The sequence below is a fragment of the Hyperolius riggenbachi genome, chromosome 10, assembly GCF_040937935.1.
Source record: "Hyperolius riggenbachi isolate aHypRig1 chromosome 10, aHypRig1.pri, whole genome shotgun sequence".
In the NCBI taxonomy this organism is placed as follows: Eukaryota; Metazoa; Chordata; class Amphibia; order Anura; family Hyperoliidae; genus Hyperolius; species Hyperolius riggenbachi.
In genome coordinates this window covers 194,402,428-194,428,940 of record NC_090655.1, presented here as the reverse complement: position 1 = coordinate 194,428,940, position 26,513 = coordinate 194,402,428, and the positions used below count along the sequence as shown (strand labels likewise).

Below are 26,513 nucleotides of genomic sequence, written 5' to 3'. Positions count from 1 at the left end.
CCCATATTGTCTGCAGGCAGAAACCAGCTGCTCGGATTTCTCTTTCAGAACGTCCTCTTTAACAAGAATAGATCAAGACAAGTTATGTGAAAATGATTTTTGTTCACATTCTGCATTTAACAAAGACAAAGATTGGCTACGTAAAAGAAACGTAACCCTTGCGGCAATATTGTAGCAAATCTGATAATGCAAGTTTTAAATGTTTAACTGTAGTACCGTATATCCTCGGGTATAAGTCGAGAAATTTAGGACTGACTCACAGTATAAAAGTTGGGGGGGGGGGGGGGGGGGGGGGGGGGGGGGGGGTCGACTTATACTCGAGTCAGTTCTAAATTTCTTGACCTGCAGCCGGGATTGAGGGAAGAGGGGCCGCCCTCTCTCCCTCTTCCTACAGCGCTAAAGGCATAAATGTGCTTAACCTCCCTGGCGGTAAGCCCGAGCTCAGCTCGGGCTATGCCGCGCAGGAGGAGATCTCAGCCCCTGGTGGGGCGATTTTCACCATTCAAAGTGCTGTGCGCACAGCCAGCACTTTGCTAGCCGCGCGCACAGCTTGATCGCTGCCGCTCTGCGGCGATCGTCCGCACGCAGCGGCGGAAGAGGGCCCCCCCCCCGCCAGAGCCCTGCCCGGACCAATGAGTTCCAGGCAGCGCTATGGGCTGGATCTGGTGCGCCTGACGTCAGGACGTCGGCTGACGTCCATGACGTCATTCCGATCGACGACAGGAGAAGCCAAACAGGGGAGCGCGTTATATACGCGTTCCCCTGTTTGCTATTGATGCCGGCGACGATCGCACTAGAGGGAAACATGCGCCCTCTAGTGGTGTTTCATGTAGCTACCACTCTGGTAGCTTTACATGAAACAAAAACAAAACTAAAATAAATAAAAAAAAAAAAAAAAGGATTTTTGCCCATTTGCAAAAAAAAAAAAAATAAATAAAAAAAAAAATTAACCGCCAGAGAGGTTAATCTACCTCCTACCACTAACCACAATGTGGCTACAATTTTCTAGCCCCCCCTCCCATGTGTAATGGATGCACCCCATGCCGGAAGGAAGCCGACACTCACAATTCCAGCGAGCATGGCCAGGGTGACAAGTGAGGACATGCGACATCTGCTATGGCGCTGGGCAGGCTGGAGCGCGAGTGATGAGCCGGTGTTCGGCATTAACAATCCCCCGCAACCCCCCCGCCCCTCCCCAGCTGTCAGTGTGCCTTCCCATGTATAATCATACCCACAGCGCTGCCGGAAGGAAGCTGCCACTTACAAATACAGTGCGGGGCGCAGCGTCATATCAGCTCTTTCTTTGGTCTGCCTCGATTAGCGCTGCTCCCATGGAGCAATGCTAATTGAGGCAGACCAGAGAGCTGATAGGACGCTGCACCCCGCACTGTTTTTGTAAGTGGCAGCTTCCTTCTGGCAGCGCTGTGGGTATGATTATACATGGGAAGGCACACTGACAGCTGGGGAGGGGCGGGGGGGTTGCGGGGGATTGTTAATGCCGAACACCGGCTCATCACTCGCGCTCCAGCCTGCCCAGCGCCATAGCAGATGTCGCATGTCCTCACTTGTCACCCTGGCCATGCCGACAAGGTTTTCCTTCCAGCAGTGGCTGCAGCTCACGGGTGGGTGGGAGAGGTATTGCTTGCAGCACTGGCCACCTGGGGTGTGGAAAGGGATGTATTATTTACAGTGGAGGAAATAATTATTTGACCCCTCACTGATTTTGTAAGTTTGTCCAATGACAAAGAAATGAAAAGTCTCAGAACAGTATCATTTCAATGGTAGGTTTATTTTAACAGTGGCAGATAGCACATCAAAAGAAAAATCGAAAAAATAACCTTAAATAAAAGATAGCAACTGATTTGCATTTCATTGAGTGAAATACGTTTTTGAACCCCTACCAACCATTAAGAGTTCTGGCTCCCACAGAGTGGTTAGACACTTCTACTCAATTAGTCACCCTCATTAAGGACACCTGTCTTAACTAGTCACCTGTATAAAAGACACCTGTCCACAGAATTAATCAATCAAGCAGACTCCAAACTCTCCAACATGGGAAAGACCAAAGAGCTGTCCAAGGATGTCAGAGACAAAATTGTAGACCTGCACAAGGCTGGAATGGGCTACAAAACCATTAGCAAGAAGCTGGGAGAGAAGGTGACAACTGTTGGTGCGATTGTTCGAAAATGGAAGGAGCACAAAATGACCATCAATCGACCTCGCTCTGGGGCTCCACGCAAGATCTCACCTCGTGGGGTGTCAATGGTTCTGAGAAAGGTGAAAAAGCATCCTAGAACTACACGGGAGGAGTTAGTGAATGACCTCAAATTAGCAGGGACCACAGTCACCAAGAAAACCATTGGAAACACATTACACCGCAATGGATTAAAATCCTGCAGGGCTCGCAAGGTCCCCCTGCTCAAGAAGGCACATGTGCAGGCCCGTCTGAAGTTTGCCAATGAACACCTGAATGATTCTGTGAGTGACTGGGAGAAGGTGCTGTGGTCTGATGAGACCAAAATAGAGCTCTTTGGCGTTAACTCAACTCGCTGTGTTTGGAGGAAGAAAAATGCTGCCTATGACCCCCAAAACACCGTCCCCACCGTCAAGCATGGGGGTGGAAACATTTTGCTTTGGGGGTGTTTTTCTGCTAAGGGCACAGGACAACTTAATCACATTAACGGGAAAATGGACGGAGCCATGTATCGTGAAATCCTGAACGACAACCTCCTTCCCTTTGCCAGGAAACTGAAAATGGGTCGTGGATGGGTGTTCCAGCACGACAATGACCCAAAACATACAGCAAAGGCAACAAAGGAGTGGCTCAAGAAGAAGCACATTAAGGTCATGGAGTGGCCTAGTCAGTCTCCAGACCTTAATCCAATAGAAAACCTATGGAGGGAGCTCAAGCTCAGAATTGCACAGAGACCGCCTCAAAACATTAGGGATTTAGAGATGATCTGCAAAGAGGAGTGGACCAACATTCCTCCTAAAATGTGTGCAAACTTGGTCATCAATTACAAGAAACGTTTGACCTCTGTGCTTGCAAACAAGGGTTTTTCCACTAAGTATTAAGTCTTTTATTGTTAGAGGGTTCAAAAACTTATTTCACTCAATGAAATGCAAATCAGTTGCTATCTTTTATTTAAGGTTATTTTTTCGATTTTCCTTTTGATGTGCTATCTGCCACTGTTAAAATAAACCTACCATTGAAATGATACTGTTCTGAGACTTTTCATTTCTTTGTCATTGGACAAACTTACAAAATCAGTGAGGGGTCAAATAATTATTTCCTCCACTGTATGTCAAAAGACTGGCCACAATGGAGGTGGTGGGTATTTACACCTCACTTGCCACAATGGAGGGGGATATTGTACAGGTCACTGGCCACAATGGAGGGGGAGGGGGGCTGTTAATAGCTGCATGTGAGGGGCCTGAAAGAGTTTATAGCTGCATTTGGGGGCCAGGAGGGTTTAATGGCTACAATACTTTATGCAGTCTAGCCATTAACCCATCCTGGTCCCCAACTACAGCCATTAACTTTGCTGGATAGACTTATACATGAGTAAATCGGAAAATTCCAGCTTTTGAGGGTCAAATATTGGGGTCGACTTGTATCCGAGTATATACGGTACTTCATACAGTGCTCGAGTATAAGCCAACCTAAATATAAGCAGAGGTACCAACTAATCAGCCAATGTGACCCATCAGCACAGGCAGAAGAAAAGCATTTACATTTAACAATATTCCATCTTATTTTAGGCCTTGGTAGTTGAACAACATGATTCCTAAAAAAATTCATAGCTTACAGCGGAACATTAGCAAAAGGACATTAGCAAAAGAAAAAAATTAAATCACTACCTTGCAGAGTAAGAAGTTAAAGTGGACCCAAATTAAAAATACAAGATTTCAGTAATAAAATCTATTTTCTAAATTATAATAATAAATAGCAGCCTTTTTTCAGCTGCATGATGACAAATATAAAAGCGGTATTAAATTCTGACATATTAAATAAAAATGTATTTTCCTACTTGTTATATCCCATACAGTTATTCACTTTTGTGCATCAGTATTATTCATTTAGAAATTACAAGTTCCCAAAGTACAGGTTTATTTGCTCTGAAAGCGGCCATTGAATTTTATTCTTAAAGCGGATCCAAGATGAAAAACTAACTATAACAAGTAACGTATGTCTGTGTATATATATCTGAAGTTAAGACAGCGTAACTTTACACAGCATAACTAGCTGCAGACAGCTTCAAAAGTTTATGATTATTTATTCCTGTGATACAATGAGGGCAGCCATGTTCAGTTTGTCACACTGCCACAGGCTGAGGGCTGGAAATGCTATCAGCATACTTGAGTGTAAATTCAGGGCTCTTTCACAACAGAGCCCTTTTCCTGCGTTTCAACGCAAAGGCAATTCTTTGCACTAACCAAGGTAAAATGAAAGTCAATAGACTTTCATTTTACCCTTCACACCCGATGCTGCGTTTCAGTGCGTTGCGGTTCGACACACTCAGAAGCGCTGAAACGCTGGGAGCCGGCATTTTCCCGTCGGGTTCAATTAATAGCTACCGCCGCTGATTGCGTCGCACCATAGATTCCCGGCGACATGCCGCAGGCTATTCAACGCGTGCAGGAGAACGGCTCCTGCACCCGTTGTCTAATGTGAAAGAGGCCTCAGTCCCCTCTCCTCCTCCCCTCTGCCTCTGAAATCTCTGGCTAGTCACCGCCTCCTCCTCCTGCCCAGACTGAGCTCCCATAAGCCCTTGATACAGTGCCAAGGCACAAAAGGAGCTGTGGGCGGGGCTTGTTTAGTTTATAGGGAAGATTATTTAAAAAAAAAAATAATATTTGTCTTGAGGAATGCTCTATAAACTATATGAAAGGAACAATTATGCAATGAGTAAAAGTTAATCTCAGATCCACGTTAACTAGTGTATTTATATTGTAATGTACCCAGTAAGGATTTCTGAGCAGTGTATCAGTTCTGGACACAGAATAAGTTTCTGCTGTCAGGGAATGTTTACATTCCTCTCTGCTATAATTAAGTAAACACAAGATAATGTTCTCACCAGTTCAGATGCGGCTCTCCCTGCATGGAGCTTTCTATTGAAAAAGTAAAGGTGGCCATACACATAGATTTGCAGCAGATTTGACCATCAGATTCCTGTCAGGTTGAATAGGAATCTAATGTGTGCCACACACTAGGAACAGATTTCCAATAGTTTTCAGAATTAAATCTATTGAAAATCAATCGAAATGCATGATTGCACCATTCGATCCAATGCAACTCCATGGGCCAACGATCTGCTGCCAGCAGACGATAGATCTAGGTTTTACATCTGGACCGATCGGGCAAATCAATCGATCATGCTTCCTATTGCATCGATTTCTAACCAATTCGATCAGAGTGGTCAAATCGGCAGTCGATCGATGGCTGAAATCGACCAGTGTATGAACCCCTTAAATCCTGTGTTTTAACCCTTTGAATGTTTTGCTAAAAAATAAAAAAAAAATAAAATCGTGGTAGTACAAGATATGCTGTAAATCTTTTAGAGCAAAGAAGAAATGCTGGATTTTATACATACCACTTTAAGAATCTAAGGAAAAACTAAATAAAAATTCTATAACTCAAACAGGATTACATAAACGCTAGGTGGCGCAATTACATCAGCTAGTTATTAACCACTTCACAACTGAGGGGTTTTCCCCTTTAAAAAAAAAAAACAGAGCATTTGTCACTCCTCCCAGGCAGTCTTCATTCATTTGGCAATATGATTGGTTATTGGGGACTGGGGTCCCCAAAACCAATCATTGGACTGTGGAGCTGGAGTGCACGCGCGCGTGATCGCGCTCTGCACCTTTGTATACAACTGTTATGAATGAAGACTGCCTCAAGCAGAGGCAGTCTCCATTCATTTATTTGTCATGTGGTATGATTGGTTATTGGGGACTGGGGTCATTGGACTGCAGGGGCTGTGCGGGTGGGTGTGTGCACGCACGATCGCGCGCACACGGACACAATAACAATGTGCCTGCGGTTTGTTATGAAGACTGCTTCTGTTTCATACATCAAATCGGGGACTAATGGATTTAGGAACACTTGTTTCTAATGTTCAATTAGTCACCTGCTGGTCACCTGCTGTGCGGGCTGGCGTGTGCGCGCGCGTTCCCCCGCCCACTCCCAGCATGTAAACAGAAAGATACGCCTTTCTCCGCCCCTGGTGGTGAAACGGTGTGCAGAGGGACGGAGATAATTAGCACTGCGGGGGTAAAGTGGTTAAAGCTGACCTGAACTCAGAACTTCCTCTGTGCTCTAAAAAGTAACAGCATAATAACCTTTAAAGAAAAACATTTTTGTTACAGCTGATACAAATCCTGCAATAAATCTGTAATGTTTCTACTTCCTGATTCATGGAATAGGCAGTCATGTGACACAGGGGAGGGTCAAATTACAACTTGTGATTAGACACAGGTGAGTGGGAATTAGACAGGCTAAACTCTAATACATACAGGGTGCATTTCTCTGTTTTTCCTCTGTCCTGTGCAAGAGTTCAGGTCCACTTTAAAGAAAACCCAAAGTGAGAATAATATGAAGGCTGCCATATTTATTTCCTTTTAAAGTGAACCTCCGGACTAAAAATCGACTCCGCAGCACTGAAAAAGCCTGGTGTTTCTTTAACAGTTTCACAGCATCAGAACTTGTTTTTCTTATCCAAGCCTAATTTTTAGCTGCACAGAAGAAAACTGCCCGGGCTTTTTTCCCCTTATGCTGTGCAAAGCATGATGGGATTTCTGATGTTGTTGCTCTCGTTCTGCTGTTTTGGTGCAAAGGTTTTTTTTTTGTTTGTTTTTGGTTTGTTTGTTTTTTTTTTTACACATTTTGAATTTGACATTTGAAGCCTAGCGTGTGCAGCTGGGAGGGGTTATCAGGACACAGGACAGTTGGAACTGTGTCTCCTGCTCCTTAGTCACCTCCTTTCAACCATAAAGATGGCTGCCCCCCATGACAAAGATGGCAGCCCCCATGAATCACAAACATTTACCTGTTCTTTTAAAACAGGGTGGGTAAAAAAAATTATATTTTTTTATCTATTCTAATTAACATAACTAATGTAACTTAATGACAGTATGTTTGTTTAGGCTGAAGTTCCCCTTTAAGCAATACCAGTTGCCTGGCTGCTTGCATTTCTTGTGATCTAATACATTAGCATTTAACTACAGTATTTTAGCCTTGGTAGTCTGTACTCCTCATCTCTCTGTGCATCTAGTGCTCGCTGAAAATATAAACCAGCTCTCTTAAAGGGACTCCGAGCAGTGCAGAAACTATGGAAAGATGCACATCATTTTAAAGCTCTCTTTCTCCTCTTTCCAATGATATATAAACCGCCGCCCTACGCCTTTTAGTTTGCTATTTTCGCGATTAAAATTGCCGCGGCCGCGATTTCGATCGCGAAAACAGAGAAAACTAAAAGGCGTAGGGCGACGATGTAGGTGTCGTCAGAAAGAGGAGAAAGAGAGCTATAAAATGATATCCATCAAGCCATAGTTATATTGTATTACACAGGGCGACTTTTTGTCAAAGTCAGCAGCTGCATTCAGCAGAATGGAGCTGCTGACACTGGGGAAAGTGTCGTCCTGTGTAATACAATATAACTATGGCTTGATGGATATCATTTTAAAGCTCTCTTTCTCCTCTTTCTGGCGACACCTAAATCGTTGCCCTACGCCTTTTAGTTTTCTCTATTTTCGCGATCGAAATCGCGGCCGCGGCAATTTCAATCGCGAAAATAGCGAAAACTAAAAGGCGTAGGGCGGCGGTTTATATATCATTGGAAAGAGGAGAAAGAGCTTTAAAATGATGTGCATCTTTCCATAGTTTCTGCACTGCTCGGAGTCCCTTTAAGCAGACCATATACTTATCGAATTCTCCCATTGACATACTGTCGATTCAATCAAACTGATTAAATATGTGAGAAATCTGTACAGCATTAATTACCATGAAGGGGAGGGGGACAGCAACCAGGTGGTATCAAAGCCAATTCTCAAAAGATTTTAGGCTGAAATGGATTGGGAATCAGCCTGCGGTGTACGAGCAGACAACAGATCCCTCTCTGACCAGATTAATCAAAGCGACAACTGTTGATCAATTGGCCCATACATCGCTAGATATATGGGCACTTTTAGAAGAAAATGATCAGCAGGCTAGGCAGGCAATTTGCATGGTTTAAAACTAATAGGTCAGCCTCCATATCCCTCTCACTTCAGATGTTCTTTAAACCACACAATTGGGCTAGTATGAAGGTACCTTTCTTGCACTAGCAGATGTCAGATGGAGTTGAACATTAGGTGGCACACAGAAACCCTTGCTACTGTGCCAGTACTATCGAAGACTGTCACTGAAGCAGCAAACATGAGGTCGCCACCTCCACTTAGCTGCAGGGGAAGCATTACCTACTACTACTGCAAGGCCAAATCGCATAATCCCAATACTATTTTACTTTAAAATGAGCTTTAATAAAGGGAGCAATGATCAGAATACTAGATACATTAATGAGAAACTCACCCTCCTTTGTTAATAAGTACAAGCCTCTCAATTCCTTGGCTCTCACGCAGCTTCTTAGCAGCCTCTAAATTTCCAGTGATCACTTCCTGAATGGTGCCTAGTATGGCCACAGTCGTTTCCTCTGAAACTGTGGGGGCTTGTGGAGAGGAACTAGGGAGACGAGCCACCAGACTGCTGAGAGCATGCTTACCTGCAGAAGATGAGAAGAGATAGAAACCAGAAAACGAAAGCATCACAAACTCCTCTCCCCATTTTTTTTTTGTAGTGTCCATTTTGAATTCTAAGCCATCAATCCATTAAACATCTGCCTCACCAATAAGCTCTCTGTTCCGGTTGTCTCCACAAAGGTTGCGCAGTGCTCCACAAACGGCACGTACAACACGCTCATTCTCATGGGTAAGGTGATCAGCAAGCGACGAGAGACCTTTTTCTTGACGAACAGCAGCACGAATACAACGGCCATACTGCGAAAGCGCATACCACATTGTATAAGACATATTGCAAGCAAAATGACCACAACATTAGATAGGACATACAACTACACATACAGGAAAGACAATAACTTTAAGGATTAAAGTTAAATCAAGAAAGTAGCCTAGCATACAACGTCAGTGTTAATGGGGTTTCAACAAATGTACTAGCAAAGTATACAGACCACTTCCCCTCCAATAAATTTTTCCCTCTTAAAAGCCAGAGCAATTTTCACATTGCAGCGCTGCATCCATTTATCTGCCAATAACTTTATCAGTACTTAGTACACTGAAATGATCTATAGCTTGTTTTTTTTTTTTTTGGGGGGGGGGGGGGGGGGGTACTTTTTGCTAAGAGTTTTTTTATTCTAACTGCATTTAATGGCAATGATGAGAGAGAAAAAAAAAATCAGTTTTCGGCCATTATCGTTTTAAAATAAAAAGGTTTTGTGGATAAAACCCACACATTTGCCCATTTGGCCCGGTTACTGCAAAATATAAAAGATTTCCCCTAGTACAATGTATGGCACCAATATTTTATTTGGAAATGTGTTTTTTTTTCAGTTTTGCGCCCATCACTAATTACAAGCCCAGAATTTAAAAACCGTAATAGTACATTCTTGACATACATATTAAAAAAAGTTCAGTCCCCAAGGTAGCCATTTATGGATTTCTCTTTTTTTTCCTCAAAGCACGGTGTCATTTTACTATTCGGCCACAAGATGTCCTTACATTTTCTTCCTGCCGCATACTAATAGTACGCAGGACGTCCTGTGCCTGCGCAGCCACTCACCGATACTCCAGTCCCCACCTTCGGTTCACGTCTGGAATTCCCGACTTTAAAGTCTGAAAACCACTGCGCCTGCGCAACCGTGTCCTCGCTCCCGCTGACGTGGCCAGGAGCATGCACAGCAGACGCAGGCAGTACTGGTCCTGCACTCCCGGTGACGTCAGCGGGAACGAGAGCGTGGCCGCGCAGGCGAAGCGGTTTCACAACTTTAAAGTCGGAAATTTCAGAAGTGAACCGTAGGCGGGGCCGGAGCATCGGTGAGTGGCTGCGCAGGCACAGGATTGTCTACGGGGGACCATTAGAAGCCCCAAGTAAGCTCAACTTTTTTTCCCCTACAGTAGTCCTTTAAAATGCATAGATCTATACATTTTAAATTTTTGGACCACAACCTGTCCTATTAAAAATGAGCATGCACAATCTGCCGTGTGTGGTTAGGTAAAACTACAGCAGACTGCAGCCTTCCTGGCTTCTACCTTGAAATGTAAACAGCTGCGTGACGTGCTAATACGTACACCCCCAAATGTAAACTCTACTCCCATAAAGAACAATGGGTGCCAGGCCTACATTTAAAAGTTATAAAAGCATGCCTTTTTTTCATTTTTAACAATGATCAACTGAATCTGGAGTCATCATGGGCTGTAGTAATTGCATATACTGAACAGTGCGCCACATATGGAGGTCAATTTACATTTCTTATGTTGGGAATACATCATGCAATTTTCCTTCAGATAGATAATTTCTGAAAGGTCCAATCTGATTTCCAATCGTTTTTCTGATCAGTTTGCATAGAAGTGATCAGAAAAACGACTGGAAATCAGATAAATCTGTCGGTAATCTATCGACCCATCTAGGTGATGGCAAATTGCATGGTGTATTCCTAGCATAAAATGCAGGTGGACAGCAAAGTTGTTTATAAGGCAAGGGTTAAAACTGCAGTTCTACAGTAGAGAAGAAAAGAAATAAGAGGAAGTAGAGTGGAAGTGGGCGGGGAAAAGAAAGTAAATTAAGTCAAAACTCCATGCATAAAGTGGAGTCCCAAATTTTTTTTTTTTTTTTTTTTAAACAGCCAGGTATTCAATGAATTGGTTTCCACCTCCTACAAAAAGGAGCTACAATCAATTCTTGTGTTGTGACTATTAGCTGGTTCAGATGCCAGGGTAACTGCACAATATGCTTACAATACTGTGAATTATTTCTTGCTTGTGAGGCAAGCACTATGTACAGAGCGGATAGCAGAACCCATGCAAGGAAAAAACAGGCAGCTGAATTCAGCTATAGAAAAAGCAGCAACTAAGGAAGCATACTGTGGTAAGCATATTTACTAATTCCAAATGCAGTTAACTGCACATTTAAAGTATGCATTAAAATGTCCCCTTTGTTCAAACAGATTAGCCACTCTTTACAAAAGGTCTCTGCACAAACAAAACAAAAAAACAAAAACAAAAAAAGTTTAAGAATTTGTGGTGAGTGTTCCATTTTCTTGTGCAACCTCTAACACTGAGCAGCAGCATGGAACACTCCAGGCTGCCGATTATTCTCCAATCTCTAAATGTAGAAGACAAGCTTCAGAGTGATTGTCTGCACGCTACAAGAGGGAAACGTGCAGTCTAAAAATAGTGCTATGCAAGAAAGCTCAATGGGGTGCCAACAAATCCAAACTGATGCAGATTTTAGGCCAATTTACACAGCTTGGAATCTGACCTATCAAAATGCAGCAGCTTATTTTGTCCATTTTTAAACTGCATAAATTTGTATGACAGAGAAAAAAATTAAACTGAATTATTAACATCTCGTTGACTGTACCAAGGGCACTGCTTAGGCAGGGAGCACACTTATCAGATAAGCATGAGTTTTGCTGTATGATGTAAAATGCGCAACGTTGCCACTAATTTGCACACTTGGCATGGATCATGCGGTAACTCGCGGCAGCCTTTGCATCAGCATTGCAGAGATTTGTATATGTCCAGTGCACCGCGTCAAATCGTGTGACGTGTACAAGTCTCCATAGACTTGCATAGCCCTTGCGGCGAGGATGCAGCAGAAAAGAGTAACGTGGTGTGATACGGTGTGCAAGTGGTCTAAAAGGGATTTTATATAAATTCATATTAAATAAAACTAATTTTCTTCATCTCTTGCTACAGGGAAATAAAAATTGTGTATACAGTTAGTATGGTTGGCCACTTGGTTCTTGAACATAAAGGGCAGCACCGCATAATGGCAGGTGTACACAGTACATCACAGTGCCAAGGAAAGACAAAATGCAGTCATACCCACAAGTCAACAAAACAAAACACTGATCACCCAATAAACAATGAGCAGGCACAGAAAGAACAAGCAACTAGACCTATAGGACACTTACAGTCCAGTTTCCAGCACACAGGTTCTGAAGGGCACCAGCCGCTGCTTCCAAAACAGTAGGTGTGCGGGACAGCTTCACTAGTGAAACATAGAGACGCACAATCTCTGGTTGAAACAGGAGCTCATAACCTGAAAAGACAAGGATGGACTATGATAAAGCTGAAAATGACAAATCAGTGGCAAAGATGCAAAACATATACCAAGTACATGGGCTGATGGTCTCAATTAGATCATTTGATTGAATCAGAATTGTGCTGCAGATAGATCTTAAATAATCAGTAATTGGGTCTTATCAGTTGCTGAGCAATCATACATGTCAGCATGTACATTAACACATCCGTTTAATGACCTTAAAATTTGACCTAACAAGAAAATGATGGAACACGAGGGTGCTTGAAAGCACAGTGTACATGTTGGTACGCTAATCTGGCATTCCTGTACCAACGATAATAGAGCAAAAGTCTATAGGAAAAATGTATTGGTCATGACAATATGATCAGCGATGGGCTTTCCAGCTGAAAGCCACTCGAATTCAAAATTGTGATGAGGCTTAATTAAGGCAGGTGTGAGCATGGGAGACGAGGGTTACTTACCCAGAAGTCCATCGGGCGCCTATGCGTATCACTCCATTTGCACGTGACCTATGGGACACGTTCCACGACTCCCTACCACACTTCCTGCTTCAAGTAGGAAGTGCATCCCATAGGTCGCGTGCGAGTGGAGTGATACGCATAGCAGCCCGGACTGACTTCTGGGTAAGTAACCCCTCATCTCCCATGCTCACACCTGCCTTAGTTAAGCCTCATTACAATTTTGAATTTGAGTGTCTTTCAACTTAAAAGTCCATTGCTAAATATGACTATGTGTAATAAATAGGCTTAACATTGCAATATTCCCTCCAAACTGCTGCCTTTAGGAGACCCAAAGTCAAGCTCAACACAATGACCACTAAGGCCTGGTTCACACTGTAGGAACTTTTTTAGTGCTAGTGATATGAAAAGCTCTTGCTAATGCGTTGCTATGGGTGATTTTTTTTTTTTTTTTTTTATAAAACCACATCGCTCCAGTGCGAACTCCTAGCATTACATTAGCTTTTAAAATCACAAGTGCTTAGAGAAAGCTCTTGCAGTGTGAACCACTCATAAGGGCTGAGCCACACTGCAGAGAGCTTTTCGATCAGTCAGTGCTGCATTTGCATTAAAAATATCACTCCCATCGACGCATTAAAATTGCATTAAATCACAGCGAAAAAATTGTGGCGATCCCGATTTTTCAAAACATTACGATCACTGCAATTATGATGCGATTTTAATTCACATTGATGGTGGCATTTTTATTTTTATTTACATGCAAACGCAGTGCTGACAGACCAAAAAGCACTCTAGTGTTGCACAGCCTTAAGGGTAAGAGTTGGGACCCACTACAGGTGCTTTCCGGCAATCGCAAAGCAGGCACAATTAAGTAAAATTACGGAAGTTCCAAGATTTCACTGTGATTCCAGAAGTGAATGAGATTTGGCTCGGAAGCCACTAAAGCGATTGCTCCCAAAATGTTTTGTGATTGCAACACGATTAGCGCTTTGCCAATTGGTAAGCACAGCAAAAGCACTCTTAGTGGGCCCCAGCCCTGAGGCCGTATTGGTCACACCCTCAGCACTCTTCCCACAGTACTCATTTGAAAAACTAAGCCTATAAGGAGGAGTACAGAAGGAGCTGAATTTTTAAACAGTATTTAAAGAGGAACTGTCGCAAAAATCTTAAAATTTAAAGCACATAAATAAGAAATAGGAGAGAAGTAATTTATAGCTCATTTTACTCAGGAAGAAACCTATGTTGCTGGCATTTGCAGTAAGTAGTAGAAATCTGACATTACCGACAGGTTTTGGGTTAGTCCATCTCTCCATAGGGGATTCTCAGCATGGCCTTTATGCTTTATAAAGACACTCCCTGAAAAAAAGATTTATACAAACATGCTGACCAGTCTCCCTGCTCACCGTACACTTTTTTTGGCAGTTTGAAGGAGCAACTGCCATTCACTAAGTGCATTTTGAAAAAAAAAAAAAAAAAATCCCTGTGAAACCCCACGAGGAGATGGGCTGATCCAAAACATGTTGGTTTTGTCAGATTTCTACTACCTACTGTAAGTGGCAGCAACATAGGAGAAAACTAATTTATGGCTCATTTTGCTCTGGAAGAAATGTACTTCTTAATGGTATAGGTTTACATATTTTTAAATTTTAAGATTTTCGCAACAGAGGTCCTTTAACAAGTGCATTGTTCCGCTCCTTACACCTACTTATGTTCTGCAAAGTAACAGCAAGTATGTAAAGTGTAGTACCTTGTGCTGGAGTTGTTCTCTTTGGAAAATCAACAGTATCTGCTGTCTCTTCCGAAGAAGTCTTTTTACCTAATAAAATGATTACCAGGTAGATCATAAAAAGCACAGTCACACAAGAGACACTAGATAAAATTAGAGAAGTCTGAAAGAAGAAAAAAAAAAAACAAAAAAAAAAAAAAAACACCACAACAGGCTCATATAATCAATCCAGCAATTAAGTATAATATTGCTGAAGAAGAAGTGTTATTTGGTAAATAAGATTATACCCTATAGCAGTGGTGGCGAACCTCTGGCACGCGTGCCCGAGGTGGCAAACAGAGCCGTCTGTGGGCACGTATGCCGCGTCCCATCTCCACCGCTGAAAATCTGGCCGCATGCATGGAGGGGTTGGAGCGGGAGGCCGGGAGCAGTGCTGGTGTGTGTGTGTGTGTGTGGTGTGTGTGGTGTGTGTCTTCTTGCTTTCTTCTCCTTGCCCCCCCGTCTCCATGCTCCTCCATAGCGCTGCTGCGGGAAAAACAGCTTCACACTCACCTTCCTTGGCTCCATCAGACGCTAGAGTTCCAGGTCCATGCAGTCTCCTTTGCATTGCTGCTCGCACTACTTCCCGATTCAGTGTGAGCAGCAATGCAAAGGAGACAGTGTGGACATGCAGCTCTACCATCTGATGCAGCCTGGAACGAGAGTGAAGCGGTTTATTATGCAGCGGCATCACTATGGAGAATCATGGTGACAAGAGGGGGGGCCATATGCGAGTTTTCCTCCCCACAGCAGCAGCCCGTGGAGGCCACTCACCCACCCCACAGCAGCCCCCGCCAGTGGAAGCCACCTACCCACCCCACAGCAGCCCCCGCCTGTGGAAGCCACCCACCCCACAGCAGCCCCCGCCTGTGGAAGCCACCCACGGCAGCCCCCGCCTGTGGAAGCCACCCACCCTACGGCAGCCCCCGCCTGTGGAAGCCACCCACCCCACGGCAGCCCCCGCCTGTGGAAGCCACCTACCCACCCCATGGCAGCCCCCGCCTGTGGAAGCCACCTACCCCACGGCAGCCCCCGCCTGTGGAAGCCACCCACCCCACGGCAGCCCCCGCCTGTGGAAGCCACCTACCCACCCCACGGCAGCCCCCGCCTGTGGAAGCCACCTACCCACCCCACGGCAGCCCCCGCCTGTGGAAGCCACCCACCCCACGGCAGCCCCCGCCTGTGGAAGCCACCCACCCCACGGCAGCCCCCGCCTGTGGAAGCCACCCACCCCACGGCAGCCCCCGCCTGTGGAAGCCACCCACCCCACGGGAGCCCGCCTGTGGAAGCCACCCACCCCACGGGAGCCCAAGGAATCCACTTACCCACCCACCCCACGGCAGCCCATAGAGCCATTCTCCCACTCACCCACCCCACAGCAGCCCATGGAACCATTCATCCCACCAACCAACTACAAAGCAGCCCTTGGAGCCACCCTCCCCACAGCAGCCCTGAGAGCCACTCTACCTCCCACCCATTCCACAGCAGCCCTTGCAGCCACCCTCCCCACAACAGACCATGTAAATACAGCAGCCCATGGAGCCCCACTCACCCACCCCAATTTGTTGCCCAATCTGTCATTAACTGAGGGGGAGGAGCGGCATTTTGCGATAGACAAGCGACTTTTGGGCCGCTGTTTGGGCACCAGGTTCGCCATCACTGCCCTATAGTGTACAGTTGTGTCTACGAGATAGGTGTCAACTTATCCTATATCATTTTTGTTCCTGGAGGCACCCAAGCACAATTACTGCTTGGAACAGAGCTATAAATATAGCTGTAATGCAGGCGACTACATCTATAATGCATAATTACCTTTACCTCGTCGCACCCCAAAGCAACTAGGGTTCTGTTGTTCCGCAGTGGTGGTTTGTGGGTTCTCTTGATATTTTTCAGCTTGTGGAATCTCACGATGAATGTGGTAAGAAAGATTCCTCAACAAGCACACTGAATTTTCCACAAGCTAAAGGAAAAAGGAATTTACACGGGGGGGGGGGGGGGGGGGAATCAAATCAATAACGTGTTATATTAAATTTTATTAGAAAGGTTAATAAATAGCTTCTGGGCATAATGATAAATGCTTTCAAAGGACCATATATAGCAAGAAAATGTCATTACACAACTTGCCATATGTGCATGGTAAGTGATCAGTTACTGTCCAGCTGTAAGCCATTAGGGAGTTGCAAATGAGGACACGGTACAATTCAACTTCAAAAGCAAACACTGATCTAATGCTGGGTACGCACTATGAGATTTTCTGGCCGATTTACTGTCAGCTCCATTATTTCCAACATGTCCGATCTGCTTTCCGATCGATTTGAGCATTTTCTGATCGATTTTTGTACACTTTAACCACCTGGGCGGTATGGACGAGCTCAGCTCGTCCATCACCGCCGGAGGCTGCCGCTCAGGCCCTGCTGGGCCGATTTGCGCCAAATAAAGTGCAGCACACGCAGCCGGCACTTTGCCAGCCGCGTGTGCTGCCCGATCGCCGCCGCTCTGCGGCGATTCGCCGCGAGCAGCGGCGAAAGAGGGTCCCCCCAGCCGCCTGAGCCCTGCGCAGCCGGAACAAAAAGTTCCGACCAGCGCTAAGGGCTGGATCGGAGGCGTCTGACGTCAGGACGTCGGCTGACGTCCATGACGTCACTCCGCTCGTCGCTATGGCGACGGTGTAAGCAAAACAAGGAAGGCCGCTCATTGCGGCCTTCCTTGTTTATTCTGGGCGCCGGAGGCGATCGGAAGAACGCCTCCGGAGCGCCCTCTAGTGGGCTTTCATGCAGCCAACTTTCAGTTGGCTGCATGAAATAGTTTTTTTTTAATTTAAAAAAAACCCTCCCGCAGCCTCCCTGGCGATCTTATCAGAACGCCAGGGTGGTTAATAGGAAGTCGATCGGAAAGCAAATCAGACATGTTGGAAATAATCGACCTGACAGTAAATCGGCCAGAAAATCTCAGTGTGTACCCAGCATAAGCGTTGCCCTGTTAGTTTTGTACGGCTTGAAGTAGCGGTCTATCATGTGCCACATGATGAAAATGTACTGCCATGTTCTGACCGAAGATGCAAGTTTATCAAGTGGCCACATTGGGAATTCACGGAGGTTAGTATCAGTGTTGCCAACTCATCCCTTTAATTACTGACACGTATGAATTATACAGGTTTCGTGGCTAGGTAGATGCAGTTAAGGCACTGATTATGTATAAGTAGCCCCAGAACCTGTATAACTTAGATGTGTCAGTAATTAAAGGGATGAGTTGGCAACACTGGTTAGTATCCAAAACTAAATCCTAGCATTTCGGTAGACTTGGCTGGCAAAAAATCAGCTACCAGTTTCTCAAAGCTCTTGCTAAATTCACATTTATAGCTTCTTTTTGGAATATAAAAAAAAAAAAAAAAAAAAAAAAAAGCCAGGATTGTAAAAAGCATGAATTCACAGGAAGATCATCTCTAACCTGAAAGGATGAAAGCCTGATTAAGTGCAGGACAATACCTTTCAATAGTGGACTGCGAGGTTCCAGAATTGTACACAAATGTAACCACCATTAAGAATTTGAGAGATAGCACAAGGGCTTATTCACACTGCGAGTGAGTCTTTCCATTAATGTGAACCTGAGAATTAAAAGAAAGTTCATACATACCTGGGGCATCCTCCAGCCCCCGTTGGCCTGATCAGTCCCTCGCCGCTGCAGTCTTCCACCTCCTGGTTCTTCCGCTATGGTTCCCGGTAAAAGAGTTGGAGGCTTACTGCACATGGGCAACCCGGTCGCACACACCCTGCTTCGGTGGCTGAGAGCGTTCTGCGCGTACAACTGCACAGGTGCAGAACGCTCCCAGCTGCACAGTGTGCCCAAGTTACTGGGAGGATTGAAGAGGATCCAGGGGGTGGAGAAGGATAGCGATAGACTGATCAGGCCGAAGGGGGCTGGAGGTAGCCCCAGGTATGTATTTTTACTTTTAATTAATCTCAGGTTCACTTTAAGTAGCGCTTTAAAGCTCTAGTTAAATTTTAGGACGAATATTTAATCGCTCTCATTGTGGAGGGTTCACAGTACAAGCCTTAGGGCCGGTTCACACTTGCGGTTTTGCAAAAACCGCACCGGATGTCCGGACCGCACCGGAGCCGGATCGGACCTGAACCGTACGGTTCCTGTCCGGATCCGGTCCGGTTGCATACGGTTTCCGTGCGGTATGAACACGGTTGCGGTCCGGATCCGGATTCTTAAAGAGTTTTACAACCTGTATAAAAACAAAAAAAAAATGTTGGGGTCTGGGAGGTCAGCAGAAGGGGGACCTGTGGAATCAGGCCCTCTGCTGTTTAGCACTCACCTCCACCTCCGACATGCTGCCAACATCTCCGGATCCGGATCCAGCTGTGCTGCTCCACTCCAAAATGCTTGCCCATGTGTCCCCAGCCAATATCGCCGCAAAAATCCGCATAGGAAGTGGGGTAGAACATCCGGATTTTTTGCCAGTGTGTTGTGCGCTCTCCGGTTCTCATTGGTTTCCATTGGCCGGATGGTGCAGTCCGGCTCCGCCCCGGATACGGCTGCCGGAGGAGCCGGACCAAAAAATAGCGCATGTTGGAACGGACACCGGAGTCCGGATCCGGTCCGGACGAAACGGACACATGTGAACCCTGGCATAGACTTACATTGCTATGCCGTGCGTCCGTTTCGTCCGGCCAGCATGCGGTGCGGCTCCGGCACGGCTATTCCGGATAGCCACCGCTAATGTGAACCGGGCCTAACGCGGTATACTTTTTCTAATAATGCTTGTAGTAGAACCTTTAGAAGAGCCAGCACCAAGCTTGTAAAGTAAACAAGCTGCATGAAAACCAGAAGAATTTACAATGTCCTTGTGTTTTACTAGAGTCTTGAAGCAGTGTATATACAAGGAAATGCTTGCAGTATGAATTAGCCCTAAAGAACATGTCAAATGTTTTTGTAGTATTTAGATACATACGGTGTTCTCCCCAGGCTCTTTTAGCTGGGTGCTCCACCCGGCCAGTTTTGGTGAGCACCCGGCTGTCATCTGCTCACCTCCTCCTCTGCTGTAAGCAGAGAAGCGCCAACCATGAATTCTCTCATCTCGCCCCACCTGGCTTTTACATGCCACCCAACTGGAACAAAAAAAATCTGGGGAAACACTGCGGTAGTAAAGTAACTGTGCTCAAAAGTACCTTGCTGTCAACTTGCCCATGACCAACTTCTGATCGAAGTATGTAAACCACAGAGTCAACCAGCCCCTCGCACTCTCTCATTTTCCTGCGCGCTTCAGAACGTTCAGAAGATATATTCCTAAAATAAAGTTTTTGATGTGACGTGATATATCAGCCAATTTACCTGCAAATTATACTGTAAAGAAAATGCTTTGGTAAACTCAGCCAGACACCAGGCTTTTGTATGCTCACCTCAAACAACCTGTTGTATTAATCAGAGCTGGTTCCCACTCAATATGCTGGGATTTGCCATCTTCAGAATTAATTGCTCCACCTTCTTTATGCCATCCAGAAAAGGGTACTAGAATCTCCTGAGTCAATGTGTACAGCGCTTGATCCACAAGTTCCATTTTGATAGAGTCCAGTGAAGACAAGTTCCACAAAGTGCCTATGCAGTTTGAAGGATAAAAAATATGAAGGCGTGTTTTAAACTATTAGAAAAACATCTATTAGGGTAATCTTATTTTGTTAAGACTAGGTCTCAAATACCAAGTTTGTTCTCCTTCCATGCAAAGAAGTAGGATGGAGCTATTTTCTGACACTATGGTCTGCAGTCCTCCGAATCAGATCTTTCTCTGTTACGTATGAGCACAGAGAAAATGGATGTGGGCAAAAAGCTGCCTCAAGAGGGAGTAATTTGTGAGTGTCAGAAGCATACCCAAGGATGTAGCATGTAACTAGAAGGCTCCCTGCACACTGCAAATCTGATTTGCGATTCCAGTTGTCAAAATCAGATTCGAATTTTCCCTGAATGCCATCAACAGAAAACCACAAAAAAACCACAGCATGCATTAACGATAAAAAAAAAAAAAAAAAAAAAAAAAAAAGGGATGTAAAACGAAAATCGGAATCGCATGCAGTGTGCAGGGAGCCTAACCCTGTCTTAATGTATTTTATTGCACTACTATGAATGTGAGGGAGTAGCTGAGGGCAAAATGATGAGCTACATGCATTTTCTGCTACAATATTGCCTTTATTGTAGTACATGTATTTTATTGCAGAGCAAGACAGCAGTGGAAGAGTAATTGGAGCAACACAGTCAGCCTCAGTGACAGCGGATTCCACCTGGCTGCAAATTCGCTCAGCACCCATTTGTATTAAAAGTAACACTTATGAGAAGGGGTGCTATGGCTAAGCCGATCAGGCATCTTTGGGAGCTGTAACATTGCAAGTCTATTGCTATCAATTTATGGCCAAGTTCACAGACAGGGCTTTTCACACAATTCATTTAATGAATATGCTATTCACAATTCAGATCTAATTAGATGAATAGGATGGAGGTAGAAAGAAGAAAGGTTATGCATGCAAATGGAAAAAAAACAAAAAAAAACACACAACTCATGGACAAATGGATGACTAGACAGTCAAATATTAAAAGACCCACCCCCCAATTAACCCCTGTTTACTGATCAAACAATTCATATGTTTCAGAGATTATGTTTAAATTAATGCAGGTATCCTTGAAACCAATGCAAATGTTGTAGCTTACCAGTGACACACTCTGCCATCTCTCTCCCTTCTCGCCCTTCTCCTCTCCTGCGCAATAGTCTTCCCAAAGCAGGCACTCCATCACAGTTTTTTACTGCCATTTTGTTCTCTCTTGCAGGACCGTAAGAGAGATTTTTAAGAGCCCCGCATGCAGCAAGTCTGACAGGAGCTCGAGGATCCTCCAAAAGACTGATAAGGGGAGGTATTCCTCGTAAGCGACAAACCTGAAAACAGAGAAACACAATGTCAGGGTCATCAGTTCACCCTGCAAAACTGATTCGCTGATTGGGTGGGTGGGGGCGGGTGTTTAGAAAGTTTAGGAACAAAAAAATAAATACAAACAAAAAAAAGGATGCAGGCATTATAAGACTTTCCGACTGATAAGCAGGCAAATATATGTTTGTGTTATTTAACCACCTTGAAAACCAGAATTAAAAAAAAAAAAATAATAATTTAGGATTTGGTCATCTGAGAACCTCAAGATGCTCCTTATTCCAAACCCATTTTCCCACTTAGGTTTGCGGTTTGGTTGGTGAAGTTAACTTCACTTATATGGGCTTGAAGTTCAGCTTTTACGTATATAGATCATTTGCCAGAATGTTTTGTATTCCCGTCCCTCACCTACTGCAAAGAGTATTTTTTTGTAGAGTATACTCTTTCCTTACCCCTTTCCAACCGACTGCTGCTTTTTCGAAAAAACAAATAACTTGCACCACAAGCAAAGATGCTGAGAAAGTTTAAACTACAGTGCTGAAATGAAGTCAATAGAGCATCTCTGACCCAGATGTTTTAAAAAATGACAGAAACTGAACGAAGGTGCTCAAACATTTCAGGATGTAGCAAAATAATGGATTTCAGTTTAGGCTCATGAAACGCAATAACCTATTTTTGTGACCAGGAATGCACTTTAAGAGAACGGCTTGGTAGGAGTCAAAGAAATGTTTACAATTCCAGGCTAAAGTGAACATCAAGAACAGTATTATACCTTTACTAATATGTAATTGCTAATATATTTGAAGTTTTAACTCCTTTGCACAATATCCCAAACAAAGCTTTTTTTTCCCACTGGTTTTTAAACTTCAGGATTAACTCAGGAGTCAAACTTAAGACCTTGTGCTTCACAGGCAGATGCAGTACTTTTGGACTACTCAGCTGGCTAAAAACCTCAGATTTTTATTGCCATCTTGAGTCTCCGTCTGTGAGGTTTTCCATTGTACTCACAAAAATAGATACAGGGCAATGAAAAAAAAATTTTTCTCTTCAAGTTTTAACCTCTTAAATGCAACAACCAAACCTACATTTTTCATCCTGAAATTCAGCTTTGATACAGCTACTAGTTAGCAATGAAATTATGGTAAAGTAATTTTGCTCACTTGAGTCTGGAGTAGTTTTGAAATAACCCCTTTAGGATCACAGATCAGGGGATTGTCACAAAGTGAAGCATTGGTAAGGACTAAGAATGCACAACTGGTCTCTACTGTTGGCCAGTCTTCAAATGAAAGCCACAAGGTTCCTTTAGGCTCTTTCACACTACAGGCAGCAGTAAAAGGATAAAATGCTGCGTTTTGGCTGCTGGCGTTTTTAAGGCGTTTTCAAAGCGTTTAAGGCGTTTTAACGCCAATACATTAGTATCAATTGTATTGAAAAACGCAGCGGTCAGCCCTAAAAAAAGCTCCTGGGAGCTTCAAAACGCAGCGTTCCAAAAGTTAAGTGTGAAAGGTAAGTCTATGGACTTTCATTTTACCTAGGAAAAACGCCAACTTCGGCTGTGGCGTTAAAACGCCGAAAAAGCCCTCTGGTGTGAAAGGGCCCTTTGAGATCCCAGGGACAAGCAAGATTGTTGTAGGGACTCAGCCAGCAATAAAAAATAAAAAAAGTCCAACATTTTTTTAACCCCCAATCCATATTAATCAAATATACAGTTGTGCTAATAAATTCACACACCCTGTTAGAATTTATAATTTTTTAGCCATTTTCCATAGAATAGGAATGATAACACAAGACCTTGTATTTCACTCATGGTTGGCTGTAGCCATTCATTGGGTAGTTTGTGTAAGGATTGTGATAAAACAAAAAACAAAAACAAAAATAAAACACACACACACACACACGACAAATGGTTTCAGTCAACCAGTGGTAAGTTCAGTATGGCATTTTAAATTGTGTTCAGGGTCACTTTAAATGCTTAATTTTGATAATTTATAATTATTGGTCAATTATACAAATTTCATCTGTGCCTAAGCACACTTTTTCAATTTAAGTTTAAGGAGATCTAGTCAATAAAATCTGAGAGTTTTCTGCATGACCAAATTTTAGTATTGAAATAGCTCCATTTATGCTTCAGTTATATCACACCATCCCTTGCCTAAACGTAGCTGAAAGACACAAACCTCTTTCTTGACGTCCTCATTACGGTAGGAGAGGTGCTGCAAGTAGGCAGCTGCATTCAGTCTCACAGCGTCCAGAGTGTAACTCAGCATAGCAATAACTTCTGAGAGCTCCGGCTGCCGCCAAGGGCCACTGGGTGCCACAGTCAAAGGAGCAGGTCCAAGGCTGGAAAGACTCCCAGATGGAGGCAAAGAGGATCCATAATGATCAGCCAGTTGATCCTCATAACTCCTAGAAGAGAGAAAGGTGGGTGGGGACGGACACAACACAAACGTTAAAGTGATATTAAAACTTTCTACATGTGATATCTCCATAGCTAAAATGCTTCCCAACACACAGATATTGAAGATACTGGGGTGTTATCAGGTAGGACATACAGTTATACATTAATATTTGGACAGAGACCATTTTTATTCTAATTTTGGTTCTGTATATTACCACAATATGCTCTATTCACAAAAACTTCATACATGACTTATCACCTAAACTGATTAAAAAAAAAAAAAAAAAAAAAAAAAAAAACCTTCCGACACATTTACAAGCAAAATCATCACTCAAAGTAAGTGGTTCTAGATTTCAATATTACTTTTCTTGCCTTAATTATATTTTTGCTCTTTGGGAGCTTAAAAATGCAACATACATAAGGTGACAAAGGAAAAACAGGTGAAAAAGCTTTTTGAATCATGCCCAATGAATATTAAATGGAGACAACTCAGATGCAGTTGAAGAGCAGACTCAACTTTATTTTAATGGGGTGATCAAAATTATTGCACAAAAATGTGAGGCAACTAAAGCATTTTTTTTAACATGATCCACTCACTTCAGGGGCCTAATAGTAACTGGACAAATTAAATTTAAAAAAAAAAGAGCTTATTTTTAACACTTGGTTGTAAACCCTTTGCTGTCAATGATAGCCTGAAGTCTTGAACTCATGGACATCACCAGATGCTGGGATTCCTTCTTTTTAATGCTCTGCATGGCCTTTATTGCACCACCTTTCAGTTGCTTTTAGTTTGTGGACCTTCCGGTCCCAAGTTTTTTTTTCTGTTTTTTTTAGTTTTTTTTTTTTTAAGATAAAATTTATTGAATGCAGCAGTTTAATTACCACCATGCCAGACAAGTGGCTGGTACAACAAACTGTAGAGTACATACAACTTATTTGTTGCAGAGTGGAGCGCAAACCCCAAACATTTATTGGGTTCACTGTAACTCAAGGCAGTAGAGGTATAAGACTAATCAGGGTTATTAGTCAACAGAAAGGTCTTGCATTTTTATGAAATTGTATTCATCCCACTGAATTAAAGCTGAAACTCTGCACTTCAACTGCATCTGAATTGGTTTCATTTACAGAACCAATACAAGGGGGGGGGGGGGAAATCCCTGCCCAAATATGTATGGACCTAAAATGTACAAAAAAAAAAAAAAAAAAAATGTACCCAACTGAGGCTTTTAAAAACCGCTATATGACCTTTCAAGCCATTTAAGGTCCAATATCCACTACACGCGGATTCCGCATTCGAATTTCAGCATCAAAAATGCAACACGTTAGTGACTGGAGCGATTTCCATTCATTGCGAATTTTTGGATGCAATGCAGTGCAGAAAAAATCTGGATGGAATGCTGCAGTTTTTTGCATGCAGGTGGGATCTGGATGTGAATTGCAGTGAATGTAAGTCAATGGGGCCTCATATAATCTGCGTTACAAAAGTAGATTACCCAGCAAACATGCGACATGTTAAGCAGTTTTCAAATCGCAACGCATATTTTTGCTTAAAAACGCATATGTGGAACACTTATCCGCATTGAAAATGGATGCGGATTTCTGTACGCGGTTCAAAGAGGAGATCTTTGCTTTAAAAGCCAGTTTTACAGCTGGCCAGTGCGTTTGCTGTGCGATGCTCTGCCCCATCGCATGAAAAGTCATTCATATGTTCCTGCAGCAGAGTGCACCAACAGGGTCATATGGAGAGCGCAGCCCCCTCACACGACCCTCGCCCAGTGATATACTCCCTGCGGGAGAGGAAGAATGTCACGGATTCCCGGGTTGCCTTTTTATTTCGTGCGTGCTGCACCATCGCCAACACATTTAAAACTTCTGCATCGCCCATTGGCTTTCATCACTTCTAACACCACTGTAGAAGTCCGACGGTAGCGTGCTGTCGATTTTGCAGCAGCTTTTTGGACTTTTCCAGCACAATGCGATGCAGTAAGTGTGCGAGGCCTCGCTGCTTTGCATTACTGTTGGTGTTACCCTGCGATAAAACAGATTAACACTACACACACACACTTGCAAGGCAAGTGTAAAAAGGGGCCTCAAAACCTGAGGCGAGGGGGAGAAAAAAAAAAAAAAAAAAAAAAAAAAAAAAAAAAAAGTGTTATACATCACTGCTTATACACTCAATGGCACCTACTCGTGGCCAGCCACCACTCTGTGCTGCCACTATAGCCCAAGTCCTATCAACTCTGCATACCCTCTTTGTGTGCTCCAACGTGGATATGTGTAGAAGCCATAGCAAGAATAATGGGCATGTGGTCTTAAAGGGAACCTAAACAGAGGGATATGGAAGTTTCCTTTTGAACAATACCAGTTGCATGGCAGTCCTGATAATCTCTGGTTACAGTGGTGGCTGAATCACACACCTGAAACAAGTATGCAGCTAATCCAGTCTGACTTCAGTCAGAGCACCTGATCTGCATGCTTGTTGAGGGGCTGTAGCTGAAAGTATTAGAGACACAGGATTAGCAGGAGAGTCGGGCAACTGGTATTTTAAAATGAAAAATCTATATCCTTCTCAGTTTAGGTTCCCTTTAATGTTTCTAAACAATGCACGCCCAGGACACAATCACAGCTGCTGTGTATGTGTACAGCAGATCCTGAA

At 43.7% G+C, this 26,513-nt stretch overlaps 1 protein-coding gene across 4 annotated transcripts in view; it reads right to left on the bottom strand.

Moving 5' to 3' along the window:
• LOC137534141 (catenin delta-1-like) overlaps positions 1-26,513 on the bottom strand; it is a 74,981-nt gene that overhangs the window by 10,988 nt on the left and 37,480 nt on the right. For 3 of the 4 annotated variants that reach the window (XM_068255522.1, XM_068255519.1, XM_068255521.1), the window contains 10 exons: positions 23,637-23,865; positions 21,248-21,470; positions 19,951-20,146; positions 19,720-19,837; positions 16,358-16,505; positions 14,528-14,596; positions 12,192-12,319; positions 8,886-9,036; positions 8,573-8,762; positions 1-56 (listed from right to left, as the gene is read on the bottom strand). The exon at positions 1-56 is cut by the window's left edge and continues 59 nt beyond it. In XM_068255522.1, the coding sequence (XP_068111623.1) occupies positions 1-56; positions 8,573-8,762; positions 8,886-9,036; positions 12,192-12,319; positions 14,528-14,596; positions 16,358-16,505; positions 19,720-19,837; positions 19,951-20,146; positions 21,248-21,470; positions 23,637-23,865 (1,508 nt within the window). The remainder of the gene's footprint in view (positions 57-8,572; positions 8,763-8,885; positions 9,037-12,191; positions 12,320-14,527; positions 14,597-16,357; positions 16,506-19,719; positions 19,838-19,950; positions 20,147-21,247; positions 21,471-23,636; positions 23,866-26,513) is intronic. The other variant, XM_068255520.1, reaches the window with a different exon arrangement.